We start from the raw sequence: 27264 nt of genomic DNA, 5'->3' as shown, positions 1-27264 counted from the left end.
TCAAGTCTCTCATCCTAGCCCCAGGTCCCAAGCCCGGCCCCTGCCCTTAGCAATTCCTGTGTCCCCTCCAGCTGGTGGAGGTAATGGTGGACATGGCCAGCAACCTGATGCTGGTGGACGAACACCTGCTGTGGCTGGCCCAGCGCGAGGACAAGGCCTGCAGCCGCATCGTGGGTGCCCTGGAGCGAATTGGGGGGGCTGCCCTCAGCCCCCATGCCCAGCACATCTCAGTGGTAATGGGGGTCAGCATGGTGCGGGTGCCTAGCATGCAGAGGAGGGAGGTGCTCCCTCTCGGGCATGCACCTGCTGTGCCCCAGCTTGCAAGAGCAGCGGACGTGACAAAGTTCTGAGCCGTGGGGTTCACTTCCAAGTTGTCAGGGGCAGCGCTAAAGAGAGGCGGCCAGGGACCCTGGATGAGTAAGGCCAGACTCTGTGGTGGGGAACTGAGCCAAAGGGCCAGCCTGATGGGAATAAGCAGGAGGAAAGGTGAACGGAGTAGAGGGGATGGGAGGAGGGCTTGATGGCAGGGCAGACAGCACTGGAGATGGGGTGAGTAATGGAAGTTCTCTGAGAGGAGGTGAGGGCCCCAGTCTGCTAACAACCATGGTACAGCATCCTCTACATGCAAGATACTGTGCTAGGCCCTTAGGGCAATGCACAGGGGTGAGACATGGGGCCTGCTCTGCAGCTGGTCGGGCAACAGAACTGGCAGAGTTAAGAGGTGAGCCAGAGGCCAGGCGTGGCTCCACCTGTAATCTCAGCACTTTGGGAGGCCAAGACAGGAGGATCTTCCAAGGCTAGGAGTTGGAGACCAGCCTGGGCCACAAAGAGAGACCCAGTCTCTACAAAAAAATACAAAAATTAGCCAGGAGTGTTGGCATGTGCCTGTCGTCCCAGCTGTTCGGGAGGCCAAGGTAGGAGGATCACTTGAGGCCTGGAGTTTGAGACTAGCCTGGCAACATGGCAAAACCCCATCTCTACAAAAAAATATGTTTTTAATTAGATGGGCATGGTGACTTGTCTGTAGTCCTGACTACTCCGGAGGCTGAGGTGGGAGGATCACTTGAGCCCAGGATTTGTAGGCTGCAGTGAGCTATGATTGTGCCCTGCATGCCAGCCTGGGTGACACAGCAATAACCTGTTTCTCTTAAAAAAAAAAAAAAAAAGAGAGAGAGAGAGAGAGAGAGAGAGACGGGTGGCTTTGAAAAGACTGAGGATTGACGGGGAAGACTACAGCCTGAGCAGGTCTGTTGAGAGGGTATGTGCAGTCCCAAGCAGAAGGCCAACATCTCAAATGGTGGGATGACAAGCTTCCTGTCCCCAGAACGCGAGGAATGTGGCATTGGAGGCCTACCTCATCAAACCACACAGCTACGTGGGCCTGACCTGCACAGCCTTCCAGAGGAGGGAGGGAGGGGTGCTGGGCACACAGCCAGGAAACGCTGGCCAGAACCCCCTACCTGAGCCCGAGCCCCCAGCTGACCAGCAGCTCCGCTTCCGCTGCACCACCGGGAGACCCAATGTTTCTCTGTCGTCCTTCCACATCAAGGTGGGCGCTGGGGGAGGGGGAGGTGGTGGGAGATGGGAGGCACCCAGACACAGGTGCCTGGTGGGGGCAGTGAGAGGTGGGAGGAGGAGGCTGCAAGACATCAGTGCTCCAGGGGGTCCTGGTGTCTCTGAGGAGCTCCTATGTCCCCCCAGAACAGCGTGGCCCTGGCCTCCATCCAGCTGCCTCCGAGTCTGTTCTCATCCCTTCCGGCTGCCCTGGCTCCGCCAGTGCCCCCAGACTGCACCCTGCAACTGCTCGTCTTCCGAAACGGCCGCCTCTTCCGCAGCCACGGCAATACCTCCCGCCCTGGAGCTGCCGGGCCTGGCAAGAGGCGTGGCGTGGCCACCCCCGTCATCTTCGCAGGAACCAGTAAGGGGCTGAACTTCCCACCCCACCTGGGGTGCCTCCTGTGTCTCTGCCCTGTACCCCTTCATCCTGCCCTTCCCTGGCCCACAGCCCCCCTGTGCCCTAGTGGAACTGACAGGATTTTGGGTCCCTCACCTTTTCCCAGCAGGGCAGAGGGCAGAGACACCCCATAGAGAAAGGGTTTGGAGGAGAAAAGGCTCAGGAAGACATTGCATTTTATATCCCAGATTTGTTCAGTTTCAAGAGGGCTATGAGCACAACCCCCTCTAACACACACACCCCGTGGGCCCAAAGCAGGCAAGCAATGCTGAATGGGGCCTGCTAGAAACAGCGCTATCATTGGTGCTGGAAGGAATAAGAACATCTCGGCATGGTCTCTGCTCCCACAGAGGCCACCCCATCTCACTGAGCAGTAGAGGGCGAAGTAACCTCCCAGGGCAGCCGTAGGGGAGATTCCAGGCAGCCCAGGCGAGAAGCATTCTGAAAAGGTAGCAGTTGTGGTGAGGTGGGACTGGCACGGATAGGCCTTGAGGGATGATCAGGAGTTCCAGAGACACTAGAAGGGTGGAGACCAGGGCAGAGGAAAACCAACATGAGCAGATTCGTGGGGAGTGGGAGACACTGAGTGTCTGACTCACCACCCAGCTGGGGCCCTGGCACCCAGGAAGCAGACGGACCACCTGAAGCCCTCCTCTTACCATTCCATCTCTCCCCTCAGGACCAGTGACCCCGACACCTACCTTCTTTCTGTCAGCGATTCCATTGTCGCTGGCATCAGCCCGTCTCTGGCCCCCACATCTCCATCTCAGTTCATCCCTCGTGCTGTCACTAGGTTCATCTTCTGCAAACTGCACTGTGCACTTCAGAGAGCCCCTTCAAAGTCTTGGGCCGCTTCCATCATCAGGACGTCTGCCTCCTCCACGAGCTCTCTAGGGTCCTAGAGCTGCGGTGGCATCCCCTTTGCACAGCCAGAAGGCGCTGCCGCCCCACCCTGGGTTCCTTCCTGTTCCTAGTACAGACTCCTGCAGTCAGGTCGTGGGTTCTGGCCAGGGCCACTCACTGAGTACCTGGTTTGTGCCAGACTGTGCCTGGGCTGGGACACACCTGTGTACAGACAGTTGCAGCTGTGTCCTTGAGGAACACACCGTTCAGCAGAGAGGACAGGCAGTGTACAGTGATTTAAGTGCAGCTCGTAAGTGAGCAGCTGCACGAGGTGTTTTGGAGGGCACAAGACAAGGGGCAGCCCAACCTAGCTGGAGGTCAGGGAGGCCTTTCCTGAAAACCACCAAGACCTGAGGGCCAAGTCAGGTGGCCTGGGAAGGTGAAAGCCCTATGTCTGCAGCCACGTGGGCTGTGGGAGTGTGGGGGGAGAGGGGTCTATGGAGCCCAGGGCCTGCTCCGAGAGCCCCTCTGCCACTGGGAATGCCTCCTCCTCCTCCTCCCTCTATCCCATCCGCCTCCCTCCTCCCTTTACCTGACTTCTGCTCCCTCCCTCTGCACTTCTGTGTTCTTGTCCCTGAGTCCCCCAGCCTGAGTCCCCCATCCTAAGTCCTGCCTTGGAGCACAGCATCACTGCTCATCCAGCACTCAGGGCAGACCACCTCCTGGGGCTCACATTTTCCACCATCATCTTCGCAAATCCCCATTCCGTGTCCCCTGTTAGACTGAGGCCGTCCTTGGCATCTCACTGCATGCCCCAAGCCCAGCACCATGTCCTGCCCAGCAGGAGCCTAGTGCCGCTGCTGCTGCTGCTGCTGCTGCTGCTGAGCCCCAGCTGAGCCGCCTCCCTGACGCCCTGTGTGTGTCTGTGTGGACGTCCCTCTCCCCCTGTAGGTGGCTGTGGCGTGGGAAACCTGACGGAGCCAGTGGCAGTTTTGCTGCGGCACTGGGCTGAGGGAGCCGAACCTGTGGCCGCTTGGTGGAGCCAGGAGGGGCCCGGGGGGTCTGGGGGCTGGACCTCCGAGGGCTGCCACCTCCGCTCCAGCCAGCCCAATGTCAGCGCCCTGCACTGCCAGCACTTGGGCAACGTGGCCGTGCTCATGGTGGGTATGCAGCAGGGTAAGAGGTAGGGAGGCAGGGACACGGTCTGCATGGAAAATGGGGGTGAGGGCACTCTGACCACCTGGGACCATGGAGAAATACAAAAAGGACAGCAGCCCCGTTGGGCCTCATGACTGGAGGGATATGGGGAACGGCCCTCTGACCTCTCCCACACCTCTCCATATTTCAGGACATGGGGCAGTCCAGCCTCCACTCCTCTATCAAGATAGATGGATCTGGAACTCCCAGCCTGGCTTTCACGCCCTGCACTCCTGAGACCAGATGTTTTTGCTTTTTTGTTTTTTTTTTTTGAGATGGAGATGGAGTCTTGCTTCGTTACCAAGGCTGGAGTGCAGTGGCACAATCTTGGCTCAATTCGACCTCCGCCTCCTAGGTCCAAGTGATTTCTCCTGCCTCAGCCTCCCAAGTAGCTGGGATTACAGGCATGTGCCACCACGCCCAGCTAATTTTTGTATTTTTAGTAGAGCTGGGGTTTCACCATGTTGGCCAGGCTGCTCTCAAACTCCTGACCTCAAATGATCTGCTGCCTCAGCATCCCAAAGTGCTGGGATTACAGGCGTGAGTCACTGTACCTGGCCGAGACCAGATGCTTTAAAGTAGAAAAAGACAATCTGGGAACCTTCTCCTTTCTGGTCACCCCTCCCTCGTGGGTTCTGGTACTGCCACTCTCCAGTCCCGCAGGCCTGCTGCTGGTCACGGGCAGCACCTGCTCCCTCTCTCATCTCTGGTATTTCAGGCTGGGGGTGTGAAGAGTCCCCAGCAAGGCGGGACAGGAGGCAGGGAAGGGGCAGCAGTATCTGGCTGGCTTCCTAAGTGGACAGCCCAAAGCTTACCTCCCTGCCCTGCACTAAGCACCAAGCACAGGACCAAGGCTGACGGGCCTGGGAAGAGGAAAGCTGGCCTGGGGGGCTGGTGAGGTATCCTCCTTCCTCACATCCTCCTTCCTGCCCTTTCCCAGGAACTGAGCGCCTTCCCCAGGGAGGTGGGGGGCATGGGGGCAGGGCTGCACCCCGTGGTATACCCCTGCACAGCCCTGCTGCTGCTCTGCCTTTTCGCCACCATCATCACCTACATCCTCAACCACAGGTGGGCGCTCCTGCAGGAGGGAGGGCGTGGTGGGCAGGCACGGAATTCAGCTTTGCAATGAGGGAGGAACTCCCAGGCAGGTGTGGGAACCTCCCAGGGCGGGTGCAGGGTGGGCTCACTGAGGACTTGGCAGAGTTTTTTTCCTAGGTGGGTTCACATAACTTTCTGTCTCTCACCCATTGGAGGGTTCTGGGATTGGAATCACTTTGAGAGGTTAAGGACTCCCTGCCCTGTGGCATCTGTCACATTCCCACCCATGCATACACGCAGATATCTGCCTGCCCCTCGTGGCTCTCCCAATGGCCTTGAGACCCCATGAGCCTGACCCTAGGTTGGGGGGTGGGCATTAATCTGAGACTGTTTCTGGGCAGTTCCATCCGTGTGTCCCGGAAGGGCTGGCACATGCTGCTGAACCTGTGCTTCCACATGGCCATGACCTCCGCCGTCTTTGCAGGGGGCATCACACTCACCAACTACCAGATGGTCTGCCAGGCGGTAGGCAGGAGCAGGGGCTCGGGGGTGGTGCCCCAAGATGAGTGCTGGCAGCTAGGCATACAGTAGGGAGATGCGCTGGCAGAAGAAGGCTCACAGGCCACGGCTCCATAGCTTCCTCTGTGGCAGCCTTGGAAGGCAGGGGTAGGGGGGCGTGGAGAGTGAGAGAAGGGAGTGGTAAGAACCAGATCAGAGAGAATGGGAGGTGGGCTTCAAGGTGGAGAGTAGGGACCTGCAGTGGTGGAGAGGTGGGGGATCAGCCGGATAGCCATGTCAGGGTCATGGGGAAGCCCTGCGGTGGGAGAGAACGCTGAGGTGGAGGCACAGGGTGGCAGCCGGGGTGGAAGCTTGGGGAGTATATGGGGAGTAGGCTGGGTAAAGTGAAAGAGCCGGGGACTGGGGACTGGAAGCCTGGGAGGACACCTGCAGGTATGAGGTTCTGGGAGGACCCAGTTGTAGCCCCCCGTTCCCCAGCCTCCCTGCCTCGACCCCACAGGTGGGCATCACCCTGCACTACTCCTCCCTGTCCACGCTGCTCTGGATGGGCATGAAGGCACGAGTGCTCCACAAGGAGCTCACCTGGAAAGCACCCCCTCCGCAAGAAGGGGACCCTGCCCTGCCCGCTCCCCGTCCTATGCTCCGGTACCTACTTTCAATTCCAGTTTGCAGTGGGGGAGGGAATCTGTGTAGGAAACTGTGTAGGAAACCTCCCAGGGTGGGTCCAAGGCCCCTGGGAGATCACTCTCCAAAGACAGGAGAGGCTAGGTCCTAGACTCAGCAGGTCACAACATGCACTGGGGGCGTCCAGCAGGCTTCTGGGGTATGACAAGGCCAGAGAAGGAGGTGACTCCAAATGTCATGGCAAGGAACCGGGGAACCTGAGTGGCACCCCTGACTTCTGCACCATTGAGGGTGAGAGAGCAATTTTTCTGGCCTCTGCCCCTTAGAACAGTCATGGCCAAGTCCAAATAGTCCCTGCAGGGACCTTGCATCCCTGGTGAAAAATTCTGACTAAAGGAGAAAGAGGATGGGACAGAAACATCAAGCAAAGGGCTCTGAGCACCCAGTTCTTCCCTTCGCTTTCCCCACCTCTCAGACTCCCAAACCCATATTCCCTCCAGGTTCTATTTGATCGCTGGAGGGATTCCACTCATCATCTGTGGCATCACAGCTGCCGTCAACATCCACAACTACCGGGACCACACCCCCTAGTAAGCACCGCTCCGTCCTGCCCCAAGGCCACCTACCTAACACCAATGCCTTCTGCTCCACTGGCAGGGCCACCTATAGTTACACCCAGCAGTAACCCAACCCAAGCCCATACATGCTGACCAACCTGTTCTTGCCTCAGCACTCATCATATCCCGTCTTCCCCAACCACCCCAGCCCCTGGCCCTACCCTGGCCATGCCCCCTGTCCTCATTACTGCTCCTGTGTCTCCTGCAGCTGCTGGCTGGTGTGGCGTCCAAGCCTTGGTGCCTTCTACATCCCAGTGGCTTTGATTCTGCTCATCACCTGGATCTATTTCCTGTGTACAGGGCTGCGCTTACGGGGCCCTCTGGCACAGAGCCCCAAGGCAGGCAACAGCAGAGGCTCCTTGGAGGCAGGGGAGGAGCTGAGGGGTTCTGCCAGGCTCAGGGGCAGCGGCCCCCTCCTGAGTGACTCAGGTTCCCTTCTGGCTACTGGGAGCACGCGAGTGGGGACGCCCGGGCCCCCGGAGGATGGTGACAGCCTCTATTCTCCAGGAGTCCAGCTAGGGGCACTGGTAACCACGCACTTCCTGTACCTGGCCATGTGGGCCTGCGGGGCTCTGGCTGTGTCCCAGCGCTGGCTGCCCAGGGTGGTGTGCAGCTGCCTGTACGGGGTGGCAGCCTCTGCCCTGGGCCTCTTTGTCTTCACCCACCACTGTGCCAGGCGGAGGGACGTGAGAGCATCATGGCGCGCCTGCTGCCCCTCTGCCTCACTCTCGGCCCCCCATGTCCTACCCCGGGCCCTGCCCACCACCGCAGAGGACGGTTCCCCGGTGTTCGGGGAGGGGCCCCCCTCCCTCAAGTCCTCCCCGAGCGGCAGCAGCAGCGGCCACGCGCTGGCTCTGGGCCCCTGCAAGCTCACCAACCTGCAGCTGGCCCAGAGTCAGGTGTGTGAGCCAGGGGCGGTGGCCCGCGGGGAAGGAGAGCCGGAGCCCATGGGCCCCCGGGGGAGCCTTGCCACCCGCCATCACAACAACATGCATCACGGGCGTCGGGCGCACAAGAGCCGGGCCAAGGGGCACCGTGCTGGGGAGGCCGGCGGAAAGAATCGGCTCAAGGCCCTGCGCGGGGGCGCGGCGGGGGCGCCCGAGCTGCTGTCCAGCGAGAGTGGCAGCCTGCACAACAGCCCCACCGACAGCTACCCTGGCAGCAGCCGCAACAGCCCAGGCGCTGGCCTGCAGCTGGAGGGCGAGCCCATGCTCACGCCGTCCGAGGGCAGCGACACCAGCGCCGCGCCGCTTCCCGAGGCGGGCCGGCCAGGCCAGCACCGCAGCGCCAGTCGCGACAGCCTCAAGGGCAGCGGCGTGCCGGAGAAGGAGAGCAAGCGCCGCTCGTACCCGCTCAACGCAGCCAGCCTGAACGGCGCCCCCAAGGGGGGCAAGTACGATGACGTCACCGTGACGGGCGCGGAATCGGCAGCTGGCTGCATGAAGACCGGACTCTGGAAGAGCGAGACCACCGTCTAGGGCTGGGGAGGGGGCGACGCGGTAGACGGGCTGGCCATGCGCCTCGTTCTCCCGCTTTTCGGGGTCCTCCAAGGCGTCTCGGTAGTCAGCTGGGTGGAGGCGGAGGATCCGATAGGCAGATGTTCCCCACTTGCCTAGAGGGCACCCCTCTGGGGTAGCGACAGACAATCCCAGAAACATGCGTAATACATTTCCGTCCAGCCTGGGACAGTCTGGACAGTCGGTGCCCTGCCAGCAAGAGGGAAGGCCTCCGTCTGTGGGGTCACCCACAAGAGCTTGGAGGCACAGCACAGCCCAGGTGGGCCCTCCCCAAGTCCTCCCACCCGCACCCACTGTCCCTGCGGCCTCACTGGGGGCCATCAGCCTCACCAGGGAAGCAGGTGAGAGCGTGAACTGTGCTCTTTCCTCCCGGCCCTCTCCTGAAGTCAGCCCAGCCCCTGCCTAGATCCTAGGCCCCTTTTCCTCCCGGGTTTGGCTGGCAGGAGAGCCAGCCCAGCACATGAAGCAGGTGATGTGAAATCACAAGGTGCTGCTTTTCAGATCAACTATGCAAGAGGGGAGGGCGGGGCTCTGTGAAAGGCAGCTCTAGAGATCAATGAGTCCTGGGTGAGCGGAGGGGGAACCCACACGACTAGGAACAAAGCCACCATTCCCACAGAAGTGGTACTTCAACCAGACAGCAGGGCTCAGAGGTGGCACACTGGGACAAAGCCGAGGCCCTGCACCTCAACAGCTGACTGCCAGGTGCCTGTGGGTACTGAGCGGAGTACAGGAGGCTGGCAGGTGCAACTGGGGCAGAATCTAGTCAGGCCCTAATGCTAGTCCTGTCAACAATGGCGTGCCCATAAAGCTGCAGGTAGTGTTTGGAGAAGCTTACTTCTCAGTTACAAGACCCATCGCCCCAGTGTCAGTCTTACAACACCAAAGGACTAAGGAAGAACACTTCCTTGCCTCCATGAGGCCAGATGGAAGAACTATCCGAATCATTTGATCTCCAGCTCCATGGTAGAGAAACCTACAAAATGTCAAACCAGGTTCCTAGCTCCCAGGAGCCCAACCCCACCCCAGAGGCAGTGGCTGGGGTCCCTGCAGACCAGGAGGGGCCTATGCTTTTACTACTTTTAAACACCAGCACCCATCTTTTCCCCAACCTAAAACCAACCACCAGCATCTTACTACATGACGAAACTGAGGGAACCCTGGGTCTTGGGGAGAGAGAGCAAGAAATCCAGGTCTGGCCTAGATTTCCTCCCAGTCTTTTTTATCACCCTGGCCTGATCACCAAGGCGACAGAGGACACAGGAGGGGAAAACCCACACACACTCCTTGGGACGGGTCCTGTTATTTATGCTTGCTGCACAGACATATTAGAAGGAAAAAAGCTTTGTATTATTCTTCCACATATGCTGGCTGTTTACATACCCTGCCAATGCCTTAGCACTGGAGAGCTTTTTGCAATACGCTGGGGAGAAGGGAGGGAGGGAATGAAAGTGCCAAAGAAAACATGTTTTTAAGAGCTCGGGTTTTATACAATAGAATGTTTTCTAGCAGATGCCTCTTGTTTTAATATATTAAAATTTTGCCAAGCCCTTTGAGCTACTGCCTTAGTCCACCCACTGTCCTTGTTAGGAGGTAGGGGCTCTCATGACACCATACACACAAACCCACTGCCTGTGAATGGACAGAGGGCCAGGAAATCCCCAGTTCCTGCTCTTCTAGGGGTTGATACTGCTGGGAACATCAACCGCTCCACAAGCAGAGGAAAGTCCCCTCAGGCCTGCAGCAGCAGCAGCAGCAGTGTGTCCAATTCAAACCTGCAGCAAAGAGCCTGGCATTTCCCCAACCATCTATGAGGAAAGCCATCTCACAGAACACGGACATATGTAACTTGCTCTCCTGCACCAAGGGATGTGAGTCTCTCCTAACTATATTAATCATCCCTGCACCCCTGACCTTACTCCAGGACCCAGGGTGCAACAAATGGCAGAGCCCCTCTTGGTTCCTTCAGATAAGAAAGGCAATACCTATGGACCCATGTATACTTCCATCCTCGGCTATGACAGGTTTCCAAGCTGCTATCAGAATGGGATGAAGTGCCCCAAATGGATGTGCCTCAGGGAGGGTTAGCGACACTCGGGGCAGCCTGTCTAGCAGCCTGGGCTCTCTGAAAGTCCCTAACTTCCTGAGGGGTACGCAAATACTGTTCTATTTCACTATCAGAAATGTCCTCATCTCCAGTGACGGTGGAGACGGGGGGTGCAGGGCAGGTCCGCTTCGGGGGCTTCAACATGCAGGGTGGGAGGAGAAGGGCAGGACTGGCCGGTCGCTTCCCCTGGAGCAAACCTAAGGAATTATTCCCCACTTCCCCTTCTCCCTGCCCCTGTCCCTGCCCCGGCGGCTCCTTCTCTAGGGTCTCCACTTCTGCTGCCCCATCCCGAAAGGCCGAGCGGACCAGTGAGTGGCGGTGCTGGAGAAGGTCACCAATGTGCTTCACCACAGACCGTTTGTCAAGTCTCAGAACCCGTAACCAGGCCAGGTGCTCAGCCATCCGCAGCAGCACAGCCAGCAGCTCCTGCAGGCGGGAGGATGCGGGGTAGGGCAGGTCCACATTTGCCAATTTACAAAATCGAGCAAGGGAGCATGACAGCCGATATGCAGGCTGCAGTGACTGCCAAGCCAGGAAAGTTGCAGCAGTGATGACGGGCAAGGGATGCCGCCCGGTCACCAGCCACGTCTCACTCGCCAGCTCCACCAACTGCAGTGTTCGAGACAGCATCTTCTCTTTGTCTTCCACGTATTTGGCTGGCACAGAAGGCGAAGCTTGGAACAGTTTGAAGCTGAAACCAAAATGAGGGTTGGATCTTAATGATATGGGGGCTGCTCTCCCACAGTGAGGAAAGGCAGCGCACTCAGGACAGGGAAGCTATTCTGCCCTCAGGAATACTCAAGCTCACTGGGCAGCAAGTTTAAAAAGCAGTGAGAAAAGAGGGTGTCTTCCACTTGTTAGGGGAAGGTGGAGGAATGCATGAGAGCGTGAACGTTTACTGAGTGCCTCCCAGTCGCCATTATTCTGAGTGCTTTACAATGTTCTCATGTGATCTACAGGTACATGCACCATCTTACGCGCATGTATAGCTGAAAAACTCGCCCACAGTTCATCCAGCCATGCAGTAACCAAGTTTCAAATACAAGGCTATTTGACACCAACAGCCTCTGCTTTCAACATTATTTGTCAGAAAAAAGAAAAGAACACAGCTACTTCAAACGAGAAAAGGGTTGCTGGGCGTGGTGGCTCACACCTGTAATACCAGCACTTTGGGGGGCTGAGGCAGGCAGATCACTTGAGCCCAGGAGTTCCAGGCTACAGTGAGCTAGAATGGCACCACCACACTCCAGGCTGGGTGACAAGAGTGAGACCTTGTCTTTAAAAAAAAACTAGAAAAGGCTTGGCTTCCAAGCCCAGTTCTGTCATTAACTGATATCCTTTCGGCTTCCTATGCAGATGATCCTGCTGAGGCAGAGCTGGGCATTCAGCCACACGGGCCCTGGAACAGCACAACTCTAGGAACTGCCATGCACACAGCACATGAGTGGCACAACTCAGCAGCCCTGTGCCAAGGCTCAGACCTACTTTTCCCACATCATTGGGTTGCTGTGAGGGCAAAGAGGTTTGAAAATTATAGCATTCTTTGGCGGGGCACAGTAGCTTATGGTTGTAATCCAAGCACTTTGAGAGGCTGAAATGGGTGGATCGCTTAAGCCCAGGAGTTCAAGACCAGCCTGGGCAACACGGTGAAACCCCATTTCTACTAAAAACACAAAAATTAGCCAGGTGTGGTGGCATGCACCTGAAGTCTCAGCTACGTGGGAGGCTGAAGCACGAAAATCACTTGAACCCAGGTGGCGGAGGTTGCAGTGAGCTGAAATCATGCCACTGCACTCCAGGCCTGGGCGACACAGCAAGACATGGACTCAAAAAAAAAAAAAAAAAAAATTATAGCATTCTAAACAGGTAAAACAATATTAACCTTATTAGTACAAGTATAAACTAAAGATCTTTCTCCCACATCTTTTTACATGGGCTTTGGTCAAAAAAAGATGGCCAAGGCCAGGAGCGGTGGCTCATGCCTGTTATCCCAGCACTTTGCGAGGCTGAGGCAGGTGGACCACCTGAGGTCAGGTGAACTGAGGAAGTAGAGGGAGCTGGCAGGTGGAAGGGGGGGGGGAGGGCAGAATCTAGTCAGGCCCTAAGGCTAGTCCTACAAACAATGGCGCCCCCATAGGGCTGTTCGAGATCAGCCTGGTCAACATAGTGAAACTCCATCTCTACTAAAAAATAAAAAAAATACAGTGTGGTGGCAGGCACTTGTAATCCCAGCTACTTGGGAGGCTGAGGCAGGAGAACAGCTTGAACCCACGAGGCAGAGGTTGCAGTGAGCTGAAATCATGCCACTGCACTCCAGCCTGGGTGACAAAAGCGAGGTTCCGCCTCAAAAGAAACAAAAAGAGAGATGACCAAAGGTCAAAGAACTCAGGTCTAAGGACCCACCCCATACCACTGTCTCCCACCAGGAAGGTACCTGCTGCAATAGGTCTTCACCAGTTCTGCCAAGCTCAGAGATGGCACATCCAGTCCCAGGAGCTTCACTATCTGCATGTACGTGCTAGAAAATACATCCAAATCTGCATATAACAGCGTGCAGATGGCTCCCATGGTTAGGGGCCAGTTATGCTGTCGACAGGTGATTAAGACACAGCACCCAACCAACACCTCCTTCTTTTGCAGCCTGGCAGCTCGGATGCCAGCATGCCGGTATGCCTGTTGGTAGTAGGCAACCGCGGTGTCCTCAAATGTTGGTGGCAACTGCAGAACTCGACAAAGGTCTCTCACTCGGCGGAGACCTAGAAAAAACCCACGGGAAGAGTGAGAGGGGTCAAAGGAGCTATCATGCAGTTCCTAGAACATTCTGCTAGGACTTACTTAGATCTGCTAAACTTGCCTCAGATATCAGATGCACAAATTATGTACCTTTCTGCATAAACAGGAATGACACTTGGTACGATCATTCTAAAGACACAAAAACATTTCTGTAAAGAAGTCACATTTCAACCTACTAGTTTTTGGAGGCTGGTTTGATTCAGGGCCAAGCCAAAGTTTTAAACAGGTTCTTTGAGGTTACCTCAAACATACATCTGATCAAACCCAAACCTTATACTGAATTGCTGCCTTATCAGAACCATCCCATTTTATTTTATTTTATTTATTTTTCTGAAATGGAGCCTGACTCAGTCACCCAGATTTGCCAGTCTCGATCTCCAAAAGTGCTCGGACTATAGGTGTGAGCCACCATTGCCATTTTAAATTCCTAACTGCCATTCGCTTCTACTCTACCTCATACCAGCAATGCTGAAAACAGGAAAAGCGAAGAGCAAGGCTAGGCCACCACCAGGACAATTTTCTTTCTTTTTTTTTTTTTTGAAGATGGAGTCTTGGTCTATCACCCAGGCTGGAGTGCAGGGCATGATCTCGGCTCACTGCAGCCGCTGCCTCCCAGGTTCTAGCAATTCTCCTGCCTCAGCCTCCCAAGTCGCTGGGATTACAGGCGGATGCCACCAAGCCAGGCTAATTTTTCTATTTTTAGTAGAGACAAGGTTTCATCATGTTGGCTAGGCTGGTCTCGAACTCCTGACCTCAGGTGACCCACCACCTTGGCCTCTCAAAGTGCTGGGATTATAGGCATGGGCCACAGCGCCTGGCCTAGGATAGTTTTTTTTTAAAACCACTGTGTCATAAAAGGTCAGTTCTCACCTCGTTGCTGGCTGCGACTAACTTGTTCGTTTTCCCCTGTGCTTCGGGAATATGTTACCTCTGTAAGATAATAAACAACAAAGAGTGTGCTTGGCCTTTATTCATCAGAACCCTGCCCTCCCACCACACAAAACCAGGACACAGACTTCAAATCATTGAGCATCTGCTGCTGCACAATTAAAGGCCCCATCTAGTTTTCTATGTCTACAAGCAATTCCAGATACAGAGAGACTGGGAAAGGTTAGGACTACACTAAAGGAGCTCCATGTGTTCCAAATTCCAAGTCATCCTTCCAGTACATTCCATACAATTTTCCTAGGAGTAGACTTTTTTGTTGTTTGTTAAGAAGGAGTTTTCCCTCTATAGCCCAGGCAGTGGTGCAATCATAGCTCATGGCAGCCTTCAACTCCCAGGCTCAAGCAATCCTCCTGCCTCAGACTCCTGGATAGCTGGTGTTACAGGTGTATGCCACCACACCTGGCCAATTGTTAATTTTTTTTTTTTTTCAAGGCATTTGTTTCGTTACGTTGCCCAGGCTGGTCTCGAACTCCCCAGCTCAAACAATCCTCTCTGCTCTACCTCCCAAAGCGCTAGGATTACAGGCGTAAGCCACTCCACCCAGAAGATGGCTGCAGATTTTTGAGGGCCGCACTGGTCAGAAACTTGGAAAGCAAAGAAAAAAAGTGATGTGCTAGTTTGTGCTTAAAGCTATTTCAGGGTCATAACACATGCTATAATCATAAAGAACTAGGCGACAGGCAATCCTTCCACCATGACCAGACATGGCAAGATGAGTAGAACTTTTGTTTCTGCTTCACTTATTCAACATTTATTATAGGCACCGTATATGCCAGATACTAAGTGCTAGGGAAACACAGATCAATGACAGTACCCGTCTCCTTCAGCTCTCTCGCTTACTTTAGGTCGTTTTCTCTCATATTAAGCGTGCGCATTCCAGTTACAGTTAGCAGTATGGGCGGGGGGAGAGGGGGAGCGGGGAGACAAAAGGAATCTGATGTTAATCCCTCCACCGCCCCAGGCTGTCCCCAGGGCCACAGTACCTCGGAGGTTGCCCTCGTCGCTGAAGGTAGTGGTAAGGACCCCCTCGGTGACGACGCAGCCGCAGTCCGAGCACACCAGCTGGCTCTGCGAATAGTGCGAGTCTTCCACGAGCTCCGTAGAGCCGCAGTCGGGGCAGCGGCCTCTGCCTGGCATCTCAAAACCGGCCCCAAAGCCGCGGAACCCTTCGGAGACTGCTGCGTTTGCAAAAGCAACTGCGCGACAGCAAAAAGTAGGAACGGACACTTCTAAGGGTTGCGCCCTAGTCTTCCGGCCAGCGCGACGGCGGGATAGGCCGTTCCCACCGCTGAGCGGCTGCGCGCCACTTCCTGTCTGTTCCTCCGCGGGCTCGGGTAGAAACGTGAGCTAGGAGGGGAGGTTCCTGGTCTGAAGTGTGTCTTTCTGGTTTCTAAACTCTCTGCAGTTTGTGTTTGGGCCCAGACTAGGGGTTGAATTTGGGTACGTGTCTACCTACATGGACACTTATAACAGACAGGAGATTGTTGTCCCAATTAACAACAATCCTCCTTTTAAAGTCCTAGTGGAATCACAGGTTGGTAATGAATGTTGAATTTGGCCGTAGAAGAAAGTACATTTTTTGAGGGGAGAGTAGTGGAGACAGAGCAGGAAATTGTGCTCTCCTTTCCCAAGCTGCCTTTTTTTTTTTTTTTTTGAGACGGAGTTTCACTCTGTCGCCACGCTGGAGTGCAGTGGCGCCATTTCGGTTCACTGCAACCTCCACCTCCCAGTTTCAAGCGATTGTCCTGCCTCAGCCTCCCCAGTAGCTGGGACTACAGGCGCGCGCCACCACACCCAGCTAATTTTTGTATTTTTTTTTTAAGTTGAGACGGGATTTCACCATGTTGGCCAGGATGGTCTCTATCTACTGACCTCATAGTCCGCCTGCCTCAGCCTCCCAAAGTGCTGGGATTACAGGAGTGAGCCACTGCTCCTGGCCTCCAGAGCTGCTTCCTTTGCAGGTTCCTTTCTCTCTTTACCTCCTGTTTTTCTCGACTGTAAAATGAGGAAGTTGAAATAAAATCGAGTGGCAAACCCAAATGCTTTTGGCAGCACGGCAGGAACGGCTAAGGGAGTTTAGAGTGAAAGAATATGGAGTGATGGGGCTTTTGGCAAGCTGGAGGTTGCAAGCAGGCAGAGTCAGATTTTTTTTTTTTTTTTTTTTTTTTTTTTTTTTTTTTTGAGACGGAGTTTCGCCCTTGTTACCCAGGCTGGAGTGCAATGGCGCGATCTTGGCTCACCGCAACCTCCGCCTCCTGGGCTCAGGCAATTCTCCTGCCTCAGCCTCCTGAGTAGCTGGGATTACAGGCACGTGCCACCATGCCCAGCTAATTTTTTGCGCTTTTAGTAGAGACGGGGTTTCACCATGTTGACCAGGATGGTCTCGATCTCTCGACCTCGTGATCCACCCGCCTCGGCCTCCCAAAGTGCTGGGATTACAGGCTTGAGCCACCGCGCCCGGCGGGTCAGATGTTTTTTAAAAATCTTGAGCTAGCCAGGTGTGGTGGCTCACACCTGTAATTCCAGCACTTTGGGCGACCGAGGCAGGTGAATCTCCTGAGCTTGGGGGTTCAAGACCAGCCTGGGCAACATGGTGAAACCCTGTCTCTACTAAAAATACACAAAAATTAGCTGGCGTCATGGTGCACGTTCTATAATCCCAGCTACTCAAGAGGCTGAGACAGGAGAATCGCTTGAACTCTGGAGGTGGAGGTTGCAGTGAGGCAAGATCGTGCCACTGCACTCCAGCCTGGGCAACAGTTAGAGCAAGACTTTGTCTTAAACACACACACACACACACACACACACACACACACAGCAAAACTTGAGCTTTAAGATGCTCCACGATTCTGGCTCCAAAGTTCCTAGCTTGGTATATGATCAAGGAATCTTGAGTACAATTTTTGCCGCTAGTGGCTTACAGGTCCCTGCCCTCTGTTTACAGCTATGCTATAAACCTCCTTTCTCTTACTACTGGACAACAGAAATTCCTGCACCTCTGACCTGAGTGGACTGGCAGGATGCTGGCCTGTTGACTAAGTGTTAGTTGACCCTTGAACACAAAGCAGCCAAACTTCCATTTTTATATTTTCCACAGGAGTATCACATGAGAGTGTTAACAGTGAGACATTAGGCCAGGTGTGGTGGCTCATGCCTGTAATCCCAGCACTTTGGGAGGCTGAGGCAGGTGGATCATATGAGATCAGGAGTTTGAGACTGGCCAACATGGTGAAACCTATCTCCACTAAAAATACAAAAATTAGCCGGGCGTGGTGGGGGGGGGGCACCTGTAATCCCAGCTACTCAGGAGGCTGAAGTGGGAGAATCGCTTGAATTCAGGAGGCAGAGGTTGCAGTCAGCCAAGATCACACCACTGCACTCTAGCCTGGGCAACAGAACAAGACTCCATTTCAAAAAAGACAAAAACAAAACAAAACAAAAATGAGACTTTACTGAAGGGTTGAGGGACTTAAGGTGATTGTAAATAGATCAAAAATACTTGTAAAACACGAATTGTCACAAGACTGTCTTCACAGTTCAAGAGGAAAACATTCAAAACAAAACAAAACAGATCAGGCATGGTGGCTCATGCCTGTAATCCCAGCACTTTGGGAGGCTGAGGCATGCGGCTCAGTTGAGGTCAGGAATTCCAGACCAGCCTGGCCAACATGGCGAAATCCTAAAAATACAAAAATTAGTTGGGCGTGGCAGCACATGCCTGTAGTCCCAGCTGCTCCGGAGGCTGAGGCAAGAGAATTGCTTGAACCCAGGAGGCAGAAGTTGCAGTGAGCCAAGATTGCACCACTGCACTCCAGTCTGGGCAACAGAGCAAGACTCCATCTCGAACAAACAAAACATGCCTTTATGAAGTGTCAGTCCCTTCTTTTCCACATCCAGTTTTTACACCTGATATTCAAACCTGAGGACATCATCCCCTCACTAAGAGACTACTTTCTCAGAGTGTGAGAATCTCTACTCCTTTTCAGAGACATCCCATTCATTCCCACAGAGTTTGATCACATTGGAGGGCCAAGGGACACAACGACACCCTTTCTCTTCAATTCAGATTACTCCAGTGTCATCACAGAAGGGGGCTTTAGCACGTTAATCACGGGTGGGCTTTGGCAGTCCAAGCCCCCCCCTTTTCTAGACCTCCTGCTAGTGTGAAGTATGAGATGAAGGCTTATTTCGGCTTTCTGGCAGTTAATTAAGACACACTTGCACACGCGCACGTGCAAACACACACCACAGAGACACCCATTCAAACGACAGTGTGGTTGACATTCTTACTTGTGAGAAGATGTCCCTAAAGGCGACATCGCTTGCACTGGAGCAGTTCCTTGCATGATTACACAGCAGAGCATCAGACTCCCCTTATCCCCAGTTGTGTGCAGATCTTGAACCTACCTCAATTTTTTTTTTTTTTTTTTTTTTTTTTGAGACGGAGTTTTGCTCTTGTTACCCAGGCTGGAGTGCAATGGCGCGATCTCGGCTCACCGCAACCTCCGCCTCCTGGGTTCAGGCAATTCTCCTGCCTCAGCCTCCTGAGTAGCTGGGATTATAGGCACGCGCCACCATGCCCAGCTAATTTTTTGTATTTTTAGTAGAGACGGGGTTTCACCATGTTGACCAGGTTGGTCTCGATCCTCGACCTTGTGATCCACCCGCCTTGGCCTCCCAAAGTGCTGGGATTACAGGCTTGAGCCACCGCGCCCGGCAACTTTTTTTTAAGTGGGACTTTACAGAGCTCATCTACGTGTGACAGAAGCCTTGACATTCCGCTTGCCCCAACCTGATTGATTGTAAAGTGGGGGAGCAGTTTTATGATCCTGCAGCCAGTCACGGAAGGAGCAGAAGGCCGGTTGTCTTTCCCAGTCACACGTGTGGGATACTTACCGGGAGCCTAGGAGAGTCTGGTCCTGGGGCACACGCCAGCCAGGAGGGGGATAGGGTCCAGGCCAGAAGATGGCGCTCTCCACTAAGATGTGTAAGTTTTGAGGTTCACTTTCTCAGGCAGAAGTCCATTTATTTGGGAAATGTATTTGCCTCGCTCCAGTAAATCAGGACAGGTGTGGAAAGACTCCTCGGTGCCCTCTCCACTACTCCCAACTCATCTAAGAGTTATCATCATTGGTGGTAGTGATTGGCTTTTTTTTGAGACGGAGTCTCTCCCTGTCACCCAGGCTGGAGTGCAGTGACACAATCTCAGCTCACTGCAGCCTCCACCTCCCAGGTTCAATTCTCCTGCCTCAGCCTCCCGAGTAGCTGAGACCACAGGCGCCCATCACCATGCCTGGCTAATTTTTGTGTTTTTAGTACAGATGGGGTTTCACCATGTTGGCCAGGCTGGTCTCAAACTCCTGACCTCCTGATCCACCCTCTTCAGCCTCCCAAAGTGCTGGGGTTACAGAAGTGAGCCACTGCGCCCAGCAGTGATTATCTTTTTAACAGATGTCCCTCGAGCTGAGTACCCAGGGTGGGCTTGGCCAGAGCAGAAAGCTACGAGTGGAGAAGCCATTAAACGGCAGCCCAGCTGTGAACAGATGTAGAATGCTGACGTTGAGGCCAGAGTTCTTTCTAGAGGGGAGAGTAGAGGAAGGTCCTGAGGAGGAGGAGGATCTGGCACCTGAATGAAGTCCTCTGCCCCTCCTCCCTTGGTTGGCTGTGTACATTCTAGTGCGTTGTTGGACTTTCTCTTTGGATGGAAGTCTCTGTGGGAACAATCTGGCTTTCTCATCCTGTGTCCCCAGGAGGACCTTCTAAAGTGCGGGCCGGCACTCAGTAAGGAGGAGTCCAACGCCTGTGAATTCCTGCCCGAGGTGGGCCTGTCCAAAACACCAAACAGGTCAAGCACGTGGCTCATGACTGTAACCCCAACACTTTGGGAGTCTGATGTGGGAAGACAGCTTGAGGCCAGGAGTTCGAGACTGTCCTGGGCAACATAGTGAGACGCCCCCCCTCCCCCTCAAAAAAATTAGCAGGCCATAGTGGTGTGCACTTATAATCCCAGTTACTTGGGAGGCTAAGGCAGGAGGATCACTTGAGCCCAGGAGTTAGAGGCTGCCATGAGCTATGATCGTGCTAATACACACCAGCCTGGGCAACAGAGTTGAGACCCTGACTCTAAAAAAAAAAAAAATTAAAGAAGGAGCACCAAATCTACCCCGTTCCTCCGAGGCAGGCCATTTCCATCTAGAGCAAGTGACTGCTGAGAGTGGCCTACTCTCCAGGCCTGCCTTCCGGCCTCAGTCCTGGGCTCTCAGCTCAGCTGACGATGCTTTGCGACCCTGACCCAGTTTCACCGAGCGCTGAGTACAGCTCGCATTGTGGCACCGCGCCTGGCGGTTACCTTAGGCCTTGGCGCCTCTCTGACCGGACTTCCCTCCCACCACTCTTCAGTGGGTGCTCCTTCTTCTCCAGCACCTTCCGATGAGATAGCCTCAGAGCAGAGCATGCCAGGCGCTTCCCAAATCCCCGTGCCAAGCACCTTTCCTCACTCACGTGCAGCTTCCCTTCTGCATGGTTTAGTCTGCCCCTCCTGGCCACTTCTCTCCAGGCTAAGGAGTCACATGTTCAGTTTCTTGAACTCCAAGGAACAAAGGCATCCGGTAACTCCAGGAAGGTGGTCACAGCACAGACCTGGTGGACTGTGTAGGCCCAGAGCAACCTGACCTGGAACGCCTCTCTGCTGGGAGGCTGAGGCTCATCTTTCTGCAAGTCCCGAGAGGATTGAGTCATATGGCCTCCATTTTCCCTGCCTGCCCCAATCCTCCACAATTCCAAGTGAATCATAGAACATTACCTTCCTGCCCCTCAAAGCAACCCTAGCCTGGGGGTTGGCAAACTTATTTTTTTCTATTTTTTAAAAATACTTTTTATTAATTTATTTTTCAGAAACAGGATCTCACTATGTTGCCTAGGCTGATCTCAGACTCCTGGGCTCAAATGATCCTCCTGCCTCGGTCTCCCAAAATGCTGGGATTACAGGCATGAGTCACTTACCTGGCCATCAGACTTTTTCTATAAAAGGCCAGATAGCAAATATTTTGGATTTTGCGAACGATAGATACTCTGCTGCAGTTACTCAACCCCGCTGTTGTAATGTGAAAACAGCCATAGACAGTTACATAAACAGACAAATGGTCATGGCTATATTCCAATAAAGCTTCCTCTATGGGTGCTGAAGTTGAATTTCATATAATTTTTTGTTTTGTTTTAAAACCAAAGTTGATTCTAGCTAACTTACTCTACTGTTTAAGAGCAGCTCATAGATCAGAAATAGTCTATTTAAACCTTCCTATCCATATCGAACATGATGATGTTGAGGTAAGAGAGGCCCTTCCTCTAAAAGAAAATGCAACAGTTATTTATTTATTTATTTATTTAGAGGTGGCATTTTGCTCCTGTTGCCCAGGCTGGAGTGCAATGGCACGATCTTGGTTCATTACAACTTCCGCCTCCCGGGTTCAAGCGATTACCCTGCCTCAGCCTATCCAGTAGCTGGAATTGCAGGCATGCACCACCACACCCAGCTAATTTTTGTATTTTTAGTAGAGATGTGGTTTCTCCATGTTGGTCAGGCTGGTCTTGAACTCCTGATCTCAGGTGATCCACCCTCCTCGGCCTCCCAAAGTGCTGGAATTATAGGTGTCAGCCACAGTGCCTGGTGAAAATACAATACTTACCGTATGTACTTCTGGAGGACCCAGAGACTTGGAAAGCATGTATTTGTAAGAATTACATTAGCCCGAAACCCCAGCACTTTGGGAGGCCAAGGCGGGTGGATGACAAGGTCCAGAGATAGAGACCATCCTGGCCAACATGGTGAAACCCCGTCTCAGCTTAAAAAAATATATACAAAAATTAGCTGGGCATGGTGGCAACTGCCTGTAGTTCCAGCTACTCTGGAGGCTGAGACAGGAAAATCACTGGAACCCAGAGGGTGGAAGTTGCAGTGAGCCAAGATCGCACCATTGCACTCCAGCCTGGGTGACAGAGCAAGACTTCATCTCAAAAAAAAAATTATATTAAACAACCTTTATTTGAAAAATAGTACCATCCATTCCTAATGCTATCTAACTTCAGTAAGAGCAATTTCGGCAACAACTAGTCAACAGTAGCTAAACTTACAGGGATCAATCAGAAGTGCTTTAAAGGGAGCAGCGCTGACTGACGTTCTGCTGAGTCTCTGGGCATTCAGGACCCAGGGAAAACAAAATCAAACAGGCAGCGGTGAGAGCTGAGAGCTGAACCGCCCCATTAGAAAGGCAGCGCCCGGGCCTCCAGTGATGAGCAGAGTGACTCAGCCTCCATCTCCCTGTCCCTCGGGAGCACGGTGAGCTCCTCCCCAGGACCCACTTCTCGGCTTTCCTTCACTGGACTCCCACTAGGTCCCCACCGGACCATGGTGGTGACCTCTCTGGCCCTGCCAAGGACTGGGCGCAGAGACGGGAGGGGCAGCCAACAGGCATGAGGCAGGCAGGCAGCCTATGGCTTCTGGGCGCATCCTGCTCTGGCCAAGACGCCTCCTCAGGGCCCACCCCAGCCCTGCTATGGCCCTCCATAGAATTTTTTTTTTTTTTTTTTTTTTTGAGATGGAGTTTCGCCGCATCACCCAGGCTGGAGTGCAGTGGTATGATCTCAGCTCACTGCAACCTCCACTTCCCAGGTTCAAGTGATTCTCCTGCTTCAGTCTCCCAAATAGCTAGGATTACGGGTGCCCACCACCATGCCTGGCTAATTTTGTATTTTTAGTAGAGACGGGGTTTCACCATGTTGGCCAGGCTGGTCTTGAACTCCTGACCTCAGGTGATCTGCCTGCCTCGGCCTCCCAAAGTGCTGGGATTACATGTGTGAGCCAGTGCACCCAGCCTTCTTTATAATTTGTGTGTGTCACAAAATACTGTTGTTTTGGTTCTTTTATTTTTTGGAGACGAGGTCTTACTCTGTCACCCAGGCTCCCTGCAGCCTTAAACTCCTGGGCTCGTGCAATCCTTCCTACTTGGCCTCCCAAGAAGCTGGAATTATAGGTGTGCACCATGCACACCTATTCATTTTTTATTCTCTATTTTGTAGAGATGAGGGGTTCTCACTGTGTTGCCCAGGCTGGACTCAAACTCTTGGGTTCATAGTATCATGCCTCAGAGTGCAAAATGCTGGGATTACAGGTGTGAGCCTCTGCACCCAGCTGACTTTTTTTTTTTTGGAGCACTAAAAAAAAAAAAGTAAAAGCTATTGTTGACTTGAAGACTATACAGAAAAAGGAGGCAGGCTGTAGTTTGCCTGTTCTAGGCCTACAAGTCAGACAGGTTATAAGATTAAGATCAAATCCTCTCTTTTCTTTTCTTTTTCTTTCTTTTTTTTTTTTTTTTTTTTTTTTTTTGGAGATAAAGTTTTGCCCTTGTTACCCAGGCTGGAGTGCAATGGCACAATCTTGACTCACCGCAACCTCTGCCTCCCGCGTTCAAGTGATTCACCTGCCTCGGCCTCCTGAGTAGCTGGGATTACAGGCATGCACCACCACACCCAGCTAATTTTGTATTTTTATTAGAAATGGGGTTTCTCCATGTTGGTCAGGCTGGTCTTGAACTCCTGACCTCAGGTGATCCGCCCACCTCGGCCTCCCAAAGTGCTGGGATTACTGGCGTGAGCCACCGCGCCCGGCCATAAGATCAAATCCTGTCTTAACGACTCACAGTGTGACTTAGGCAAGAGAGCGCTGCCGCTTCTGGGTCTCTTGGCTCAGCTGTGCAGTGCAGACATTATCACTTGGATGAGAGTGATTAAAAACAGTACATCTCAGCACGGGGCTTCCTTTTTTGTCAAGGTCTAGGCTGAAGTGAGCTGTCCATAAGGACAGAGGCAGCTTTTTCTCAACTCTGTGAGAGCCGTATAGTGTCCCCAAGGTGACTCTTTCCCGGGCCTAAAATACAGGCTTCTGTATAAAGTAATAGAAAGTCGAAAGGCCAAGTAAGGACATATTCCAGCAGGAAGCTTTTTGGCTTTGGAAAACCCTGCCCTCAAAGGGCTCAAGAAAGCCAGTTTCGAGTCAGAAGTGGCAGCTCGTGACTTCCCATTAGGGGAAAACTTCAGGGCCCAAAAGCTGATGCCCGCAGAGCAGCCCAGGGAACAGGCTCCCTTTGTTAAGAGACTGAGTCCCAGGGCTAATGGAGGCTGCTGTGCTGACCACTGGCCTCAGATAAAAATGGTAACCACGCCCTGTAAGTGACGGTTTTCCTGGCTGGGGGTGGGTAGGGTGTCCCCCAAGCAAGTCCCCATTTTGATCCACAGGTGGCTACGATTGTAACCTGGGCTGGAAGGGACCTTTGTGACTGCTGTAGCTTTTTTTTTTTTTTTTCAGAAGGGATTGTTAGCCAAGAAAGGTTCTCCTGGGAATCCTATCAGTCCTTGTCACAGAACACACATGGAAATGCGAAGCAGTACAGACGGGGTGATTCCACCTTCCTTTTAAAGTGTAGCTATTTATGAGAGGAAAATTCCTGGAACAAGTCAAAACAACAGTGTTACCTCTTGGTGGTGGGGAAATTAGGATGTTTTTCTTTTCCAAGAACAAACATGTTATGATGTTACTTAGAAAAATCTAGAGTGAGGGCTGGGTGCAGTGGCTTATGTCTGTGATCCCAGCACTTTGGGACGCCAAGGCCGGTGGATCACCTGAGGTCGGGAGTTCGAGACCAGCCTGGCCAACATGGTGAAACCCTGTCTCTACTAAAAATACAAAAATTAACTGGGCGTGGTGGGCACCTGTAGTCTCAGCTACTTGGGAAGCTGAGGCAGGAGAATTGCTTGAACCCAGGAGGCAGAGGTTACAATGAGCTGAGATGGCACCATTGCACTCCAGCTTGGGCGACAAGAGTGAGACTTTGTCTCAAAAAAAAAAAAGAAAGAAAAGAAAAACCTAGAGTGAGTGAGCAGATAGCAGAGTGGAAGGAGAAGCAGTGTCTATTGCTCCTCCAGAATGGAGCATAATGAACTTCAGGTCACCTAAGAACAACTGGGGTCATCTGGCTGAGTAGCTGGGCACCTACCAAGCCCCTAGAGCTTTAGGGCTTGACTTCAACTCAGAATTCTGGATTTGGGAAAGTTCACTGTTTATGTTGTTCATGTAACTTATCCTGTGATTATTTCCCTTGTGTGTGTTTGTGTGTGTGTGTGTGTGTGTGTGATGGAGTCTTGCTCTGCCGCCCAGGCTGGAGTAATGGCATGATCTTGGCTCACCACAGCCTCTGCCTCCTGGATTCAAATGATCCTCCTGCCTCAGCCTCCCAAGTAGCTGGGATTACAGGCATGCACCACCATGCCCAGCTAATTTTTGTATTTTCTTTTTTTTTTTTTTGAGACGGAGTTTCGCTCGTTACCCAGGCTGGAGTGCAATGGCGCGATCTCGGCTCACCGCAACCTCCGCCTCCTGGGTTCAGGCAATTCTCCTGCCTCAGCCTCCTGAGTAGCTGGGATTACAGGCACGCGCCAACATGCCCAGCTAATTTTTTGTATTTTTAGTAGAGACGGGGTTTCACCATGTTGACCAGGATGGTCTCGATCTCTCGACCTCGTGATCCACCCGCCTCGGCCTCCCAAAGTGCTGGGATTACAGGCTTGAGCCACCGCGCCCGGCCTAATTTTTGTATTTTCAATAGAGACGGGGTTTCACCATGTTGGCCAGGCTGGTCTTGAACTCCTGACCTCAGGCAATCCATCCACCTCAGCCTCCCAAAGTGCTGGGATTACAGGCATGAGTCATAGCACCTGGCTTGGTGTTTTTTTGTTTCGTTTTGAGGTGGAGTTTCGCTCTTGTTGCCCAGGCTGGAGTGCAATGGCATGATCTCAGGTCACTGCAACCTCTGCCTCCTGGGTTCAAGTGATTCTTCTGCCTCAGCCTCCTGAGTAGCTGGGATTACAGACATGTGCCACCACGCTGGGCTAATTCTGTATTTTTAGTAGAGATGGGGTTTCTCCATGTTGATGAGGCTGGTCTCAAACTCCTGACCTTAGGTGATCTGCCCGCCTCGACCTCCCAAAGTGCTGGGATTACAGGCTTGAGCCACTGTCCCTGGCCTTTATTTTATTTTTTTTAGTTTTCCATTATTAGCCACTGGGCTAAGGGGACTCAAAAGATGGTTGTGTCTCCCTCCTTGGGCTGGAATTTGAAAAATACAATAGGCTGGCCCTGAGGGCTGGGTTTGGTGGCAGTAGCAGGAACCACATAGGGAGAACTCCAAAGCAAGGGGGATAAATCTGAGAGAAAAGTTAGGGTTATTTGTGTAATTAAACTTTCCTTCCTTGAAGACCCTGCTTTGGAGGGCAGTACCATTTTATTTCTTTTAGAGGTCTGTTTTATCAAGAGAAATTGTCTTCATGTCACTTCACATGGCAGTCAATGTCCACTTGGGATCACCAGGCCTCTCCAAAAGCAGGGAGGCCTTCAGGGAAGCTCCCCCATCCCAGCCCAGGAGTCTCACAGGCACCACCCATCTCTCTACAACATGACTCATCTCTAAGAGCAAAAGCATCGCCTCCATTCCAGAAGGTCCTGGACCTCGGAGTAAGGACCATGTGCACTGCTTGCTGGGCAGACACACCTCTCACCTCCGCAGATAAGGCCTGGGATTTTGGAGAGATGAGCTCCAGAGGAGACTCCTGTGCAGCCCTAATAAGGACCTGGTTCCCAGATGGGGCAGATCTGAGCCCAGCCTGAATTCAACTCATGCCCCCAAAGTGAAGACATCACTCTGTGGGAACCTGTGTGTGTGCCTGGTGGGGGTGGGAACTAAGGAAAGACTCTGGTCCTCTGCTCAGCTGCTAAGGAAAAGGGGGACAGCACCTTCCAACGAGGTTTCTCTGGCCAGTGCCACGATCCCTCAGGCCAAGATGATGGGTGTATCCAAAGGGACGGGACATGTCCAGTCCTTACTGAGAAAAAGGGCCTTGGGACTCCTGGGCACCAGGCAAGATGGCAGCAGCAGAAATCCCAGTGAGAGACCCTCAGGGGATGAGAAACACTGGTCCTCACCCGCCCCCACCAAGAGAGGTTTCCCAGGAAGACAGAGACATTTTTATTGCACCCATACCAAACTGCAGACACAAATC

General features: G+C 53.2%; 2 protein-coding genes across 4 annotated transcripts in view; one reads left to right on the top strand and one right to left on the bottom strand.

Annotated features, from left to right (window-relative positions):
• ADGRA2 (adhesion G protein-coupled receptor A2) overlaps positions 1–9865 on the top strand; it is a 45991-nt gene extending 36126 nt beyond the window's left edge. For all 3 annotated transcript variants that reach the window (XM_039463368.2, XM_074383870.1, XM_074383871.1), the window contains 9 exons: positions 72–233; positions 1325–1549; positions 1702–1918; positions 3749–3957; positions 4935–5062; positions 5434–5557; positions 6051–6196; positions 6676–6765; positions 7001–9865. In XM_039463368.2, the coding sequence (XP_039319302.1) occupies positions 72–233; positions 1325–1549; positions 1702–1918; positions 3749–3957; positions 4935–5062; positions 5434–5557; positions 6051–6196; positions 6676–6765; positions 7001–8270 (2571 nt within the window). In that variant the 3' untranslated portion in view covers positions 8271–9865. The remainder of the gene's footprint in view (positions 1–71; positions 234–1324; positions 1550–1701; positions 1919–3748; positions 3958–4934; positions 5063–5433; positions 5558–6050; positions 6197–6675; positions 6766–7000) is intronic.
• Positions 9638–15417, bottom strand: BRF2 (BRF2 general transcription factor IIIB subunit). Its single transcript, XM_010348701.3, has 4 exons — positions 15141–15417; positions 14080–14139; positions 12851–13172; positions 9638–11107 (listed from the first exon to the last, which is right to left on the bottom strand). The coding sequence occupies exons 1-4, from the start codon at positions 15292–15294 to the stop codon at positions 10384–10386; spliced, it is 1260 nt and encodes a 419-aa protein (XP_010347003.1). The 5' UTR covers positions 15295–15417; the 3' UTR covers positions 9638–10383.
• Positions 15418–27264: the final 11847 nt, after the last annotated feature.

Source organism: Saimiri boliviensis, chromosome 13 (assembly GCF_048565385.1).
Source record: "Saimiri boliviensis isolate mSaiBol1 chromosome 13, mSaiBol1.pri, whole genome shotgun sequence".
Taxonomy (NCBI): domain Eukaryota; kingdom Metazoa; phylum Chordata; class Mammalia; order Primates; family Cebidae; genus Saimiri; species Saimiri boliviensis.
Note: the sequence above shows the minus strand (reverse complement) of the source record. Positions and strands in the feature narration are given on the sequence as shown.